This window comes from Nyctibius grandis, chromosome 9 (assembly GCF_013368605.1).
Source record: "Nyctibius grandis isolate bNycGra1 chromosome 9, bNycGra1.pri, whole genome shotgun sequence".
Lineage (NCBI taxonomy): Eukaryota > Metazoa > Chordata > Aves > Nyctibiiformes > Nyctibiidae > Nyctibius > Nyctibius grandis.
Window position 1 is genome coordinate 16633054 of NC_090666.1, and position 15386 is coordinate 16648439.

Below are 15386 nucleotides of genomic sequence, written 5' to 3' on the forward strand. Positions count from 1 at the left end.
GTCCCTCAAGGGTCGGTACTGGGACCAGTACTATCCAATATATTCATTAATGACTTGGATGAGGGAATAGAGTGCACTGTCAGCAAGTTCGCTGATGACACAAAACTGGGAGGAGTGGCTGACACACCGGAAGGCTGCACAGCCATTCAGAGGGACCTGGACAGGCTGGAGAGTTGGGCGGGGAGAAATTTAATGAAATATAACAAGGGCAAGTGTAGAGTCCTGCATCTGGGCAAGAACAACCCCATGTATGAGTACAAGTTGGGGACAGACCTGTTGGAGAGCAGCGTAGGGGAAAGGGACCTGGGGGTCCTAGTGGACAACAGGATGACCATGAGCCAGCAGTGTGCCCTTGTGGCCAAGAAGGCCAATGGCATCCTGGGCTGTATTAGAAGGGGTGTGGTCAGCAGGTCAAGAGAGGTTCTCCTCCCCCTCTACCCTGCCCTGGTGAGGCCGCATCTGGAATATTGTGTCCAGTTCTGGGCCCCTCAGTTCAAGAAGGACAGGGAACTGCTAGAGAGAGTCCAGCGCAGAGCCACGAAGATGATTAAGGGAGTGGAACATCTCCCTTATGAGGAGAGGCTGAGGGAGCTGGGTCTCTTTAGCTTAGAGAAGAGGAGACTGAGGGGTGACCTCATTAATGTTTATAAATATGTAAAGGGCAAGTGTCATGAGGATGGAGCCAGGCTCTTCTCAGTGACATCCATTGACAGGACAAGGGGCAATGGGTGCAAGCTGGAACACAGGAGGTTCCACATAAATATGAGGAAAAACTTCTTTACGGTGAGGGTGACCGAACACTGGAACAGGCTGCCCAGAGAGGTTGTGGAGTCTCCTTCTCTGGAGACATTCAAAACCCGCCTGGACGCGTTCCTGTGTGATATGGTCTAGGCAATCCTGCTCCGGCAGGGGGATTGGACTAGATGATCTTTCGAGGTCCCTTCCAATCCCTAACATTCTGTGATTCTGTGATATTCTGCACATACTGATCATTGTTTCTTTGGAGCAGCAGTTTTTTAGCTGTGCATTAATTATTAAGAAAACCCTCATTTTCAGGCAGTTTTGTTGTTTTATTATTTTTTAATACACATGGATATCTGGTTTGATAGCAATCCCAAACAACTTCTGTTTGTCTGTCAGATGCACAGATGAACTCATCAAGCTGGCCATCACAAAAATAAGTTTAACCTGAATGGAACCTACTTCTGATGAGCAAATCTTTCTAACAGTTGAAACCAAATCCCAATGAAACTGTGTAATGTAATGACTATTCTTCATTTAAGACATCTCTAACAGATGGTTCTATCTTCCTCCTTTCCCAAAACCTCATAAAGGCTGTTGGGGGATCCAAACTCTTCAGAGGAAGTTTGCTCAGTATTCTTTAGATACAGACGGCAAGAGTAAGCATTCACAAAGAAAAGTATGCTATGTGTAAGGCTATGGTTTCACATCACACCATGTCACTGGCAGTGAAATGGGCAGTCCCACTCACTCTCCAGTCACCTGTACAATTGCTACCTGGCATAGCATCAAGTGTCAATCTAATCCTATGGTGAGCACCACAAAAGCAAAAACTCCCACTAATTGTTTCATACTGTGGCTGAGTTCAACAGCCAGCTTGCAACTGCCAGAAGGTAGGTAGAGGTTTTGTTCCTTTGTCCATCTCCCCCAACCATACATTTCCTCAGATCCAGCTACTCATTTGTGTTGGTTCTGATGCTTGCCAAATTACTGAATTAGGTCCACTCACTAACATGGAAATAAAGCAATTTTTTTTGCCAAAATAGTCTTTGGGCATTTTAGCAAGCTGAATAAGCTAAAAGTTTGATCTAAATGAGAGTCAGTGCAAGGTAAGACCTCCTCCCTCTTCTGGCAGTTGCCAACTGTTGATTTGACTCCAGGTCCGATATAAAATTTCACCCTGGCCCTACTAAAATAGCAAATAATTCGTTTGATTGTGTGCTGCAAGCTCAGACAAGAACCAATGTTAAAAGAAAAGTGGCAGGGAAGAGCATAACCACTCCTGCTGGTGGCAGCTAGCCATCACATGGGTTTAGGTGTAACAGAAAAACTGCTCCAAGAAACACAGAGATGCTCCACTACATTCTAGACAAACACAGGTGGAGAAACACACTGGAGTGCAGAACAGGTACTACTTCTGCAACACTGACTGAAAAAGAACCAGGACTGTGAGAAAACTGACGACCTCTATCATTAATTGCTCTTGGGTTCAGGAAACCAGGGCTTTATGCTTTCTTTTAAATAAATATCTGCAAGCAAACCTGACTCCATCATGACTTTCTCCTTTTCACTGGAAGAAAAGACAATCCCCAACCTCTAGCTAGCTATTCAAGCCAAAAGTGTATGTTTAAAAACAGTTATAAAAATGGAAATCTAGTAAAACAGAAAATTACAAAGGAGTCAGGTTTTAATTTTTCATTAATTAAAAAGTTCCTATCTTGAAAGTAAAATAAAATAACCTAAACTGGACATTCAAAGGCCTCTAAGACCAGACAAAATCTTAACAAAAACAATGGAGTTTAGGTTTCCAGAACAGACACTACAGAATGTAAAGGTGATTGCTTATAGCAACACCAAAATACAGTAGACTGATAAAACTCTTACCTTCAAAAAAGCCACCATAAATGGATTCTCCTCCCCTGCCGTTTCCTTGAAAGAGGAAAAGTGACAGTTATAACTTAAAAGTAGTGATTAAGGGAGTTGCATTATATGAAAGGTGCTTTATAATACGAAATACTGATCCAACTGCATCCAAGTCACTGTCACTATTCTTCCACACATGCAAAGAAGATCAAGACGCATCTTCATAGTCCCAAAACAATTTTGGTAAACATGAAAGTATTCTCCCATGTATTCTGCTATAGTCTCCTTTTTTAATTTACTTCCCAGCAGCAGATATAATATTTTACCCTCACATTTAAACTTCAATAGGAAGTACTTAGTGCACTCCAACTACTGAGATAACAGAGCAAGTGTGTGTGTGCGCGCATGTGTATGAGTTTACGTAAGTTTCTTACATAAAGAATGAACCTTATGTAAAGGTTCTTGCAGAGAAAAAAAAGGGAAAAAACAGTTGAATCACAGAATAATTAACATAAGTAAATGATGCTACACAGAACTCCTGCAATATTCTATTACATAAGCATTAAAGTTTTCTTCAAGATTCACATCATACCTTCACTGAAGTCACCTCCTTGGATCATAAAATCTTTCACAACCCTGTGAAACAGACAACTTTTGTAATGCAATGGCTTTTGGGTGGATTTTCCTGTACCCTTTTCACCTAAAGGAGAAGAGGGGGAACAAAAAAAAAAAAAACAACAAACAAACAAAAAAAAAATCACTCTCGGTACTTGTAGAATCTCCACTACAAGAAAGTGCTATGTAAGCTCTTAATCAAACTCATATACTCAGCTCTGACAAATTAGCTTGTGAGACAGACACATACCTGTAATACCAATAAGAAACTAGCATTTAAGAAAGGAGAGTAGAAGCTACCTTCTGTCTCTACAGTTACACCAGAAGTACTCCTTACTGACATTAGTATACTGCTCTGGTCTCTTCCATGCAGAATGACTGAAATTAAACAGCCAGTTTAGGTTTAAGGTAACTGGCATTGCTCAGAAGCATGCAAGAAACACTCAGATCTTCAGTTACAACATGGCATGGTTAAGGTACCATAAAAGCTCACAACAAAATCAAACAAAGAGGCAGGGGGAAGGAGAAGGAATCTCAATTCCTCCCCTGCTCATGATTACAACTGCCATTTTCCTCCTTTACGTCAGCTCTGGTGCTCAAGACCCATAAGCAGACTCTCTGCTTCAGCTACAACACTATCTACTTTCCATACTACCCTCCAATAGATAAGGTCTCTGCTGAGTCATCAAGATGAATGGCTCATGGTGGTGAATGGTGGTGAATGGCAGAGCCAACCTCACAGTTAACAGTAAGGTAATCAGTGGCAGTAAAGGAAAGTTGCAAGGAAAAGGATCTCTTCCTCTCAGTGCTGGCAAACCATTAGACTGTATCCTCCTATAATTCTATTCTGAGCTATTAAACTGGCAGCTTTTGTCAAGGGCAGTTGCCTCTGAACTCATCTGTAACAGACTGGTGCCTCCATATGGGTCTGATTAGCTAGAAAAAACACTTTTCATACAAACTTTGATAAATGCGAATCTGTATCTGTTCCACTAACTTGGCATATGCCTAACATAGGTATGCCAGGAAAACATGGAGCTGTTGATCCCTGTTTTAAGAAGACAGCATATATTTTTCAAAACTACCCAAAACAAATGAGTAAGAAAAAAAAATACAATCAAAATTTGAATTCATTTGCTGATGATCAATATCATACACACTCTGCCCATACATTTTCCTCACTATTCTTAAATATGTTAAAGTAGTTCAGCATCTGAATTTGACTTTGAATGTCAGCAACTAAGTATGAACTTAGTAGTCCTTGTTCCTGACCTGAAATGGTGTTGAAAGACTTCAAGGCAAAAATTTAAAGCAGTACCAGGGAACTACACCTTTATGCAATAAATCTGACTTTCAGGCAGTTGATAGCAGATCAAGAATGCCATGGTCACATGATAACATATTCACAGCCACTGAAAAGAATCACTTTAAGGTTCAAATTTGTTAACAAATTTTGATAATCTGATTTTGTGCCAGTAAACCTAATGTCAGATCAGGCAGTACCTACATTCCTGCAGACATCATGAATGGTATACCAAGTGTGCTAGCTAACTTGACATGAATGTAATGATGCACCCACACCTGTTTCAGACAATATTATTACTGCTGAGTGACTCAGTATTAACAGCTACAGAGCCTTGACCTGAAAAGCAACAGAGCTGGAAGGAAAAGAACTAGAAAATGCTGAAGACAGAAAGCATGTGTGGTATTTATGTATTCATAAAATTATTATTGTGATAATAAATTTAAGTTTTGCTAAACTGTCAGCACTTTCAACAAAAGCATGAAGTCCACAAGACAATAATTGTTTTTGGAAATGCTTCCAGGAGAGAATCTTCTCAGTATTTTGTTCAAGAAATAATGTGAATTTCCACAAGAGTGGAAATCACTGGTCTCCAACAACAAATATTAAAGAAAAAACATACTAATGAATACCATCAATACCTTTCAAATACCTCAAAGTATCGTAAGACTGAAAAGTAAGTCTGAATGGTTGTCCTCTTATTGGCTACCTTTCAAGACTGGATGATGTTACATAATATGAACAGTAATATCTATGCTAGTAACAGAAAATCAGCTTACTGAGTCCGTATTTAAAGTTGATTAGTATATACTCCCTGCAACATACTAAGCCAAAGCTACAACTGCTTTGATTCTACATCAAATGTATATGAGAAGTCATCTCAATCTCTAGAGATACCAAGAACCAGTGTTTTACGCACTTATTTTTACATGTAAGAAAATGTCAGGAAAAAAATACAGATATCAAAGTAGCTAGCGTGATATTACATTAAAAATTATAAACAAAATTTAAAATATGCAAACCTGTGCAAAGGCAGCGAAAATTCTCACATGTCTTTGGACACACATCTGAAAATAGTTCAAAGACCACTCTTCCAGCTAGAAAAAAAAAGCCATATTTATTATGAAGTTAACTGGTATTTGTATTATTCTTATACGAATATCATGTTACTGAATAGATACGTAATTTTCTTACCAGGTACATTGTTGATGGCTATGTCAAAAAAGCAACGAGGTCTCTGGACCTTTACTCCCATGGCTTCAAAAGTTTAAATACTGTAAGTAATAAAAATAAAATTTAGTTTTTCCTTTTGTGAAGTTACGTGTAAGTCAACGTAGAAGATTTTACAAAGACAATAAAAACTGCAAAAAAGCAAACCTTCAAAAAAAAAACCAGAGAGCAAACATAAGTATTTTCAAAGATCCAGAAAACGCAAAGTATTTTATGTCATTTTCATGTTTTGTAAACCCAAATGAGAGATTTTATTCATCTTTGCTGCAACAATAGTATTAGATTTAGACTTGAATGTCATACTTCAGATGAGGAAATACAAAAAGAAAAGATACTGTGTAAGGTATGGGGATAACAAATCTTGAAGTCTTCTTGCTATCCAGATGGTATAGGCAGTCACCTAAGTTGTCTGCTCCTAGAATTCTATATCCTAGGTAAAATATGCATTGGAGAGCAAAAAACAAAGAAAAAGAAAAATCAGCTTGGAGACCAAACAACTTGAGTGCTCTCAAACAACTTTTTGCAACTGCGTTTCAACTGTTTAAAAAGACTAATTTGCAACCTCTGTTAGGCTCAGTGTTAGTGGCTGAGGAGGCTGCCATCTCCACATGCCAACCCACCCCTCTGGTCAGGATTACCAGCTTCAGATCAGGCCTGTTCTCCTCAGGAATACATCAGCTGCTGCAGTCCACAACCCAGTTCCATTCATCTCAGTTACTATTAATTACCTGGGCCATGAACTACAGCTGCTCAAGAGAAAACATATTGCTTGTCTAGGAGCACAGAAAGGTGAATAGCCCAGGATGGTGAACTTCTTCAGCTGCTGTAGGTGAGTAATAATTGTGCAAGAAGGCATACTTCCAGCAATACCAGAACTTTTGTCACAGAGAATGGTCAAAGAGTGGAAAATAACTTATGATGGTTACCACTTGACAAATCACCAACATATGGTCATGTTAAGACCTAAGCATTCGATTTGTTAGGAATATACTTCCTGGACTCACTGCAGTTATCAGGAGCTGCTCTAATTAGGATCCAAACCATTCTACATGAAAAAAATACAAAGACTTAGCTCTTCCATGATTACTGCTAAGTGGCTTTTTCTTTCTTTTCCTTTTATGTCATTGCTTATCTCTTTTGAGTCACCATCCCTGGAGGTATTTAAAAGACATGCAGACATGGTGCTTAGGGACACAGTTTAGTGGTGGACTCAGTAGTGTTAGCTTTATGATTTGACTCAACGATCTTAAGGGTCTTTTCCAACCTAAATGATTCTATGAATCTTTACTGAGAATTTTAATGCAACTTTTCCCTTATCTTTGAGTATATAAATCCCTTTATTTTTGTGTAACAAACAATGTCTTAATCCTATTTGTAACTCTAGCCTTCCAACATTATGTACAATCATGATATTCTTTTCCTTTTCTGAAGCCCCATCCTCTCTGCATTACTTCAGAGAAGAAAAAAAACAATGTTGGCAAAAGGATCTGTAAGATTGGAATACTCTTCCAGAAGCTGGAATATAATCCATGAATTTTCAGTTCTAATTATTTTTTATTGCCAGAAAACACTACTCAAACCTAGCTGGCATACTGCATACGTCTCTCCTAGAGCTTCATTCATAGCTGTGCAATAGAACAGCCTCAAAGAATTCAATTGTTGCCATCTGTCACTCTCGGCTTATGAACAAGAGGCTGTAAGAAATCCAAAGACAGGAGTGTAATCATGTTAGTCTATATTCTCTCTCCTTGTGCTCAGTGTCACTTCTAATGTTTTCTACACAGTGAAAAATGCAAGAACAATGCAGGACTTATTTAAACTAAACACCACTCAGTAGTTTATCATTCATGTGACTTTTAGCATGAGAAAACTTTGCAAACATGCAGAATCTCACTACATATCCTCTTAGCTGTGTAATGAATACAAAAATTCACACAAGCCAGAGACTCATCAAAGGATGAAGGCAGCAGGCTTGCCTCAGTCTGCTTGCTCCTCTCCCTGAATTACCATTTCTCTTCTATCAGTACAACAAATTTTGTAGCCAGGCAGAGAAACAGAGAAAACACGTAGCTGAGAACTTTGATGTTGTCGGGTTAGCAGAAGGCTGACCAGCTCACCAGGCTGCTGCACAGGCTCTGGGGCAGCACAAGGAAGGTGGTGGAGTGGGCAAGGGAAGGGAGATGAGACAGGTGGGAGGGGACAGGCTGCCTTCAGAAATTAGACCAGCCCAAAGCACAGCCATCACCTCACATTGTCAGCAGCAGAACAGACTATACAGCTGCACAGAGGGGCTGGAGGATATTTTTTCCTAGGAAACCTCTCAGAAGAAACACTACAATAAAAACTGTTTGGTGGTAAAACTGACAGTTTTAACTGAACATCTAAGGACCAGTAGTACCACAACTGATCGATCGATTGTACCCAAACTTTAAACATTTAGCTGTAGTACTTGAGCGAGGAGGGATTTAACTCCTGCTTTACAGGCAATTTGCTTGAGAAATGTAGAGGTATGCATGAATATTTATATACAATATTTTAAGCAAAATAAAGGCAAACTATCATAATATGTGACATAATTTTATTTCAAACATTGATAATGACTAAAGCTAAATGTACAATAAACATCAATATACCTATGTCAGTCAATTTTTAACTCAGTTTTGTAAAGAACAGGGTGGGAGAGAGAAGGAAAAAATAGAGAATTCTATCTGAATCCCTGTTCTCACCATCTTTTGCTCAATTTCATGTTTTTCTACCTCTACGTTGTCTCATGAACAGTGAAACAAATGAAGTTTAGTGCGTGTTCTGACTGTTACCTCCAATGTCCCCTGCACTTTCCCTAAATCCTCCAATAATATCCCTTAAATACTGGCTGCACCTGGTTCTAAACGACAGTTATGTCAACTGGTCAGTATGAACACCCTGACTGGACAAACACCAGGCCATGTAAATATACCTAACTCTGAAGCTGATGTTGCCTAGAAAGGCAGGCTAAAATATCAGTGACATTTATCCCACCTACCTACAAGTCAAGTGAGAGTTTACTTTCCAATACACCCCAGTATTCTTCACACAGTTATCACTTCAGACAGACCTTCTCCTGAAGTGTTACACAGAAAACTACTGAGTTACACATGATCCATAAACTATTAATTTCTATTCATGTAGTATTTAATACCAAACACAATCTTCTACATACTGATCATTTAAAACTTGTCTGTATTAAAAGCAATGACATGGGGTATGAATGCTAAAAACAGAACCAACAAAGAAAAATGATTTGAAAATACCAAGAATAAAATAAAAAAATTACAAGTAAAGCTCAATAGTACTATATGTCTGGTAACAATAGGGCTTCCATGACGTGTATTTTTCTCTTCAAATTTATTTTCAATTAAACATGGACACTCATAACCCACAATACTTTGCATTTTTTAATTGCAAACTTGATGAAATTTTACTAGTGAAGGGAATATGATTTCAAAGTAAACTCAAAAGATACTCATTATATGTACATACAAAAATGTGCTATGCAGGACAATCGACAAGTCACCTCGCTTCTTCCTTCCAAAACTCAGGACAATATAACAACCCAAGTACTTCCCTGAAATGTTCAAGCCATTCATCATTCTCAACCACCTCCTGCTTGAGAAGCCTCTTACCAAGCCTAAGTAGAAACTATGCCAAGAAAAAACAAAAAACAAAAAAACAAAAAAACCCCCCACCAAACAAAAAAATGCCCAAAAACCCACTTCAGTACATCTAACAAGAGAGGCCTGTTTGTCAACAAATACACCAAAAATATTTAGTCTTGTCAGAACAGCTGCATTCACAACCAATGCATCACCAGCTGTGTCCGTCAGGGTTCACATCCCTTCACACCTCCACCAGCCTCACTATTTTGTTCAAATATTTGCAGGATAAAGCTGGCCAACTCATGGCCAGGCTGCAGACAGCTGTTCTCCTTCAAAATGGTCTGTGCCAATGGAAAAAGATAACCATCCCAAACCATTCACAAGCATCTCTCTGCCAGAGATTATCACTCATATGTGTTGATATGCTTAAAAATACATCTTGAGGAATATTTGAAAAATCACCTGTGCTAGCAAGGATCTGCTAACAATACTGTTTAATATAAACTAGCTCCTTTTGATTGAAATGGGCCAGAAAGTACTCACAGACGCACACCAACTGAAGTATCAGCATGTCATGCATCTCACAAGAGCTGATGGCAAGCAGCAATACAGTAGTATTTCCTAGTTTTATGGGGGGAAAAAAACCCTTTATTTGTAACTATGCTGAACAGGTCACTGGACTACCTATTTGTTTCAGTCCCTGAACAGGACAAAACAGATCTGGAGCAAAGATGTATTTAGTAGGAAAATACATACATTGTGTCCTATTCCTTCACTTCTTTCTCTGTCATCATCAGCTCTCCCCTATTTTTAATTTCTCCTTGACCCTGCCTTTATATTTGTTTCTTTGTATCAGCAATTTACTATTATCTTCTGCATTGGTCTTCATTCAATGTCCAAATGAAGTGAACAATAAAGTGCACAAATTCACATTCCTAGCATTTTGTTTCAGGCCACCTACAAATGCAGGAAGACAAAACCACATTGATTTATATTGCAAAGACAGCCACCTGGAATCTTCAGAAATATATTTTTAAGCAAAACTGAGTCCAAAGAATGCAAATGCACAAAGTGAATGCTGAACATATATCACATTCACTAAGGCTGTGGTTCTAGTCACTTGAAGCCAATACAAATGTAGGTTGAAACCAGAATGGAGGGCTCATATATCCACGTGTTTAGCTTTCATACAGGTGGCCACCAGGCTGCATAAAAACTACCCTTCCCTCCAAGAAGAGATTTGGCAGCAGCACCTATCAGCTTAAAGTGACGGTGGAGCCATAGACTAAAAACGTTGTATGTTCATTCCAGTATGGATTAAACTGGAAATGAATTAATGATTGTGAAATGGGAGACATGAAATTTTGTTCATAGTTCCATTCCTGTGTCAGAGCATCCAGCTGTGTTAGGATGATACTGATGTGCGAACAACGAAAATCCACCAGCCCAACTCCCAATCTCCACCATTTCCTCAGCATTTTCCCCAAACAGCAGCATCTTTTCTTCTGCGTTTCATCATCAAAAAACCATGAATTAGCAGCAACGGCAACTAAGGAAATTAATTTTTTTTTTCCACTTTACTAATCAGCAGCACAGAATTTTTGCTGTCAGCAGATTTATGAATAAGGAACTACTCTTGAAGACATTTCAGGTTTAGGATGCTGTCTTTGCAATCACCTGGACTTAACACATCTATAAGAAAAGAAGAAAACATTTGCATTCTACACAGGTCTATTAAATTTATGCAGGAAGACTTTCTACTTATCACCAGAAATCACATATTATAGGTTTTCTACCTGACTACTGCCCCTTCTAATGGTATTTAGAGGGAAAAAGCCAACTGCAAAAAAGACTTTCAACATTTCTGCAAGCAAAAGTGATTGACACCACTTTCCATCAGGCCCCCTTCTGTAGAATAATGCTACAAGTCTTTTTGGGACTATTGACATAGTATTTTTCCCCCCTAAACAAGAAATCAAATTAAGAGATATCTGGCAATATCAACCATTGTCTTCCACGGACATGAGGCAAGAGCGTGCTACCCTCTGAGGAAGATGTAAGAAAACATCATCCTTAGATAGGTCCTGACTAAATATGCAGTACATACTCCTAACACTACTGCACTGTGTAGTTCATTTCCATCACTTTCAGTCTGATTTTTTGCAATTATTAATATGAATTCAGTCTTCTTGTACTAAAGTATATAAGGAATACACACCCAGCTGTAACTTCTCAGGTGGGAGAACATAACATTAAGCTGAAAAGGCAGTAACATTCTTTTAAACTATTTAAACAGAAATACAGATTCCCACTAGATCATGCCCTTTGTTTTATTTTCATAGGATGCAGACACCTACAATGAAAAAGATGTTCAAGTATCTAACCACACTCTTGTCAATAAGAAGTAAAAAGCTTTGTTGCCAAGAGTTAGTCATGATTTTCTATTATCAAATTTATGCAGAAAGTACTTTTTTTTTTTTCTCCTGTTAAGATCTGTGAAAAAATACAGATGTTTTCTCTCAGGTCTCTGCACAAGTGCCTTTGTTGGTGTTCAGTGCTCTCCCAGAAGCAGCAAAGAAATGTGTCCATTTCAATTCTACAATTCATAACCAGAAAGCGGATTAGCATAGCTCTGAAACCATTAATTTATATTTTAAAACTTCTAAAATGCTGAGAAAAGGCAAGTTTTAGCATTGTATGAAAGGGCAAAAAGCTTTTAAAGGGTCTAGTGTAATCTCCAAGCCATTTACTCATTAGAATCCCCAAACGACATTTCAGAAGTGAAATCTCTTCCTCCTCCGTGTTACTGAAGATGAGAATAAAGCAAGACCATGCAACAGCAGGAAATAGTTCTTAATGCTGACCCATAGTTGCCAATCATAACAAAAAAAAGCTTGTTCTATCATCTTTTATTCTCATGTTCTCCTCCCTTCTCTACTACTTTAGCTCTAGAGCCCTTCCCTGCCTCATCCCAGCCTTCTACCTAAACCTCACTCCATTAGAAGATGGCCAGGTTTGCTCCCTGGCACTCACTGACTCTGCTTCCAAATGGAAGATGGCTCCTAAATGCAAACGGCATGGAGGAGTGAACTGGTAGCAGAGACATGATGCTGCAGCAGAGTAAAACCCTCCATTGCAGTACATATTCTTACCTCCAAATTCCCTCACAATCCACAGATTTTCTGAGATCCTAAGAGGATAAAAAAATAAATCTTTTGATAACAGCTTGACAACTGCTTAAGTAACTTACAAAAAAAAGTTTGTTTCACAGAAGAGGACTGGAAAAATGGGAAGTCTTAGTAAGAAATATAGTCCCAAAGGGTGCTCTCAGAAAATTACTGTTGTTAGTATCCTTTATATGTTCCCCTTCAGATCTACTTCATATACAGGAAACGATACTTTTTCCCAAATCTTTATAAATAATTTTTTAAAACTGATAAATCAAGCTCTGCGAGTTTAGATACAAACTAATGCTTCATAAATAATGTGTAATTTCCATACTTTTATCATATTTTTATAATAGTAGCACCCCAAAATTTGAGTCATGCTGGACCCCAATGCATTAATGAATGGGAATAGTGAAACAAAATAGGGGAAAAAAGATAAAGCAAAAAAAAAACAAACAAACCAACCAAAACTAAAAACATTTATCCTTGCCCAAAGAACAACCTCGTCTGCAAGCAATATAGAACAAAAACATGAAAACCAAAATATTCTCTCAGAAGAAAAGATACATCTCAGAAAACAGACTTTATGCATAAGAAGTAGTCTCACGTTCCTCTTAACACAGGTCTCAGGTGATTACTACAATATAATTAACTAGTCAAACATCAGGCAACTACTAGCAAACGTAACTTCTTTATCATCATTATGGAAGATACAATTTACTCACAATTGGAAAAGTAAGACAATGTTTAGCACTACAACAGACATTTCATCCACCGTTTCAATAAACTATTTCATTTTCTCCTAAGCCTCTGCCATTCAAAGCCTCCTCAATGACTCAAAGTACAATAATATATACACCGTACTTATAGCTTGGTCGTGGCTGCAAACAAAATGAACCTGAAACTCATAAAAATCTCTTAAGTGCCTTAGGAAATACTCAAGAGAGAGGCAGAGGACTCTCCTGCCAGCCATGGTAGCTCCTGTAGGCTCCACTTCCCTAGGAGAGGCCTGCAGAGGGGAGAAGAACATGTGGCACGCAGACAGCCCGGTTACTTCGCCTTCTAGGGGAGGAGGAAGGACTCATTCAAACTCCCGAGCAGGCACCGAGCAGCACCCGAGAGGCCGACCGGGGCGCTGGCAGCGGGCAGGCAGACCCGCGGCGTGCACGGCCCGCGGCTCGTCAGGCTGCGGAGAGGCGATGCGCGGCCTCGCGGAGCCGACCACCTGGCGCAATTTTCGCCAGGCCCCGTCCACCACTTCACCTACGGCTCCTGCTCCCACCTGCCTCCGGGCCCCGCTCGCGGCTTCTCACAGGCTCCCGTCCCTCTCAGGGGCCACCCTCACCTGGGATGCCCCGGGTGCCCCCTCAGGGAAGCGCTGGACACTGTGGCCGCGGCCCGCCCGCCCCTCGCACACGGGCCGCTGGGCCTTGCGAGGGGGCGTGTGTGCGCGGGGAGCCGGCGCGGGCAACCGCGACTGCCCCATGCCCGCCTCGGCACGGGGGCCGGGCCGGACCGGGCCAGTCCCCTCGACGGGCCGGGGAGGGGCCGGGTCTCCCACCCCGTCCGTGACCGAGGCTCAGGCCCCGCGGCGATGCGACCTTCACCCCCCCCCCGAGCCGCCGGCGCCCACGCCGCGGCCTGGGCCGCGGCCCTCGCTCGGCCACATGGCGACCGCGCCGGACCCTGGCGGCGCCCGGCTACAGCACCGGCACTCACCCCGCTCGCGGCCCGCGTCGCCCCGCGCTCCTCAGCGCCTAGCCGCCATGTCAGAGCTGGTGCGGCACAGACTGCGTCAGTGGAAGGAAAGGGCGGGAGGAGGCGACCCCGGGGGCGGCGCGGCGAGGGGCTGCGCGGAGACGGGAGAAGCGGCACCCCGGCCCGGGAAGGGTGAGGGGGGGTCGGCGGCCGCGGTGCAGCCCTGCCCGGCGGCGGAGGCCGCTCGGAAGGAAGCGAAGTGGTTGGGGGAGGGGGGCGCCCGCCTCCTCGAGCTCGTCAGCGGCGCTCCGCCCCCTCCCGCCGCCCGGCCTGCCGAGGCGGCTGCCGGCCCGCCGCCCGCCCGGCCTCGCCGCCCCAGACGAGGCAGGGCTCAGCGCGGGAAGGCGCCGGTGTCGCTGGGGCGGCAGGAGGCCTCTGCCTTGCGCCTGCAGGTGCACGAGTGCTTTCCAGCCAGGCGTGTCCGGGGCTAACGCTGGCCTTCGCTGATGGCGGGACACTGGCGTGGCTCAGCGAAGAGCCCGGAAAATGGCCAAGGGATTGGTAAATGAAACGTCCAAAACAGTACTGAAAGGGCTTAGGGCTACTCCAGCAGCACCTGGCACACGTCGTTAGGGGTTGTAAAGAACTAAAATGGGAATTTAGACCAAAAAAAGTTCCTGATAATCCTATCCCATATATCTGTATTGCCATTCAAAGTTAATTTCAGTTTATCTTAAAAATAGGGACATGAAAGTTTATGGCAATATATAAAGGTGTGAGCACCATCAAAACTGACTGAGACTTACACAGAAGTTCGTACCTCCTTGGAGAGGTTTTAATTCAGACCAGTGGGTATTGGGGTCAGTAATCATACGTAACGGGAGGTAATGGAAGTCCTGTGACTGGCTGTTGAGAAGTCTGTTGAAAGCAGGAAAACAAATTTTCTCCTTCTGAATTTCTGGAAAAGAATTTTACAATGGAGAGATTGACCCCTGTGAATTCTAAAATCCTGAAGAAGCTGGTGACTGGACTTGGGTAAATCAACACTGGCTTCAGCACAGCATGCTTTGATAAATCTTGTTTTCTTCCCCATGTGTCCAACTGAAAATTTAAGGTAATTTTATCTAGCATTTT

The 15386-nt window shown here is 41.5% G+C and overlaps 1 protein-coding gene across 3 annotated transcripts in view; it reads right to left on the bottom strand.

The window, feature by feature from the left end:
• Positions 1-14524, bottom strand: part of PPIG (peptidylprolyl isomerase G) — a 30658-nt gene extending 16134 nt beyond the window's left edge. The window contains exons 1-6 of one of the 3 annotated variants that reach the window (XM_068408080.1): positions 14274-14524; positions 12540-12577; positions 5717-5796; positions 5545-5619; positions 3197-3304; positions 2626-2670 (exon numbers count right to left, since the gene is read on the bottom strand). In XM_068408080.1, the coding sequence (XP_068264181.1) occupies positions 2626-2670; positions 3197-3304; positions 5545-5619; positions 5717-5777 (289 nt within the window). In that variant the 5' untranslated portion in view covers positions 5778-5796; positions 12540-12577; positions 14274-14524. Of the gene's footprint in view, positions 1-2625; positions 2671-3196; positions 3305-5544; positions 5620-5716; positions 5797-12539; positions 12578-14273 lie in introns of those variants that run through there. The other 2 variants (XM_068408079.1, XM_068408081.1) reach the window with 2 other exon arrangements.
• Positions 14525-15386: the final 862 nt, after the last annotated feature.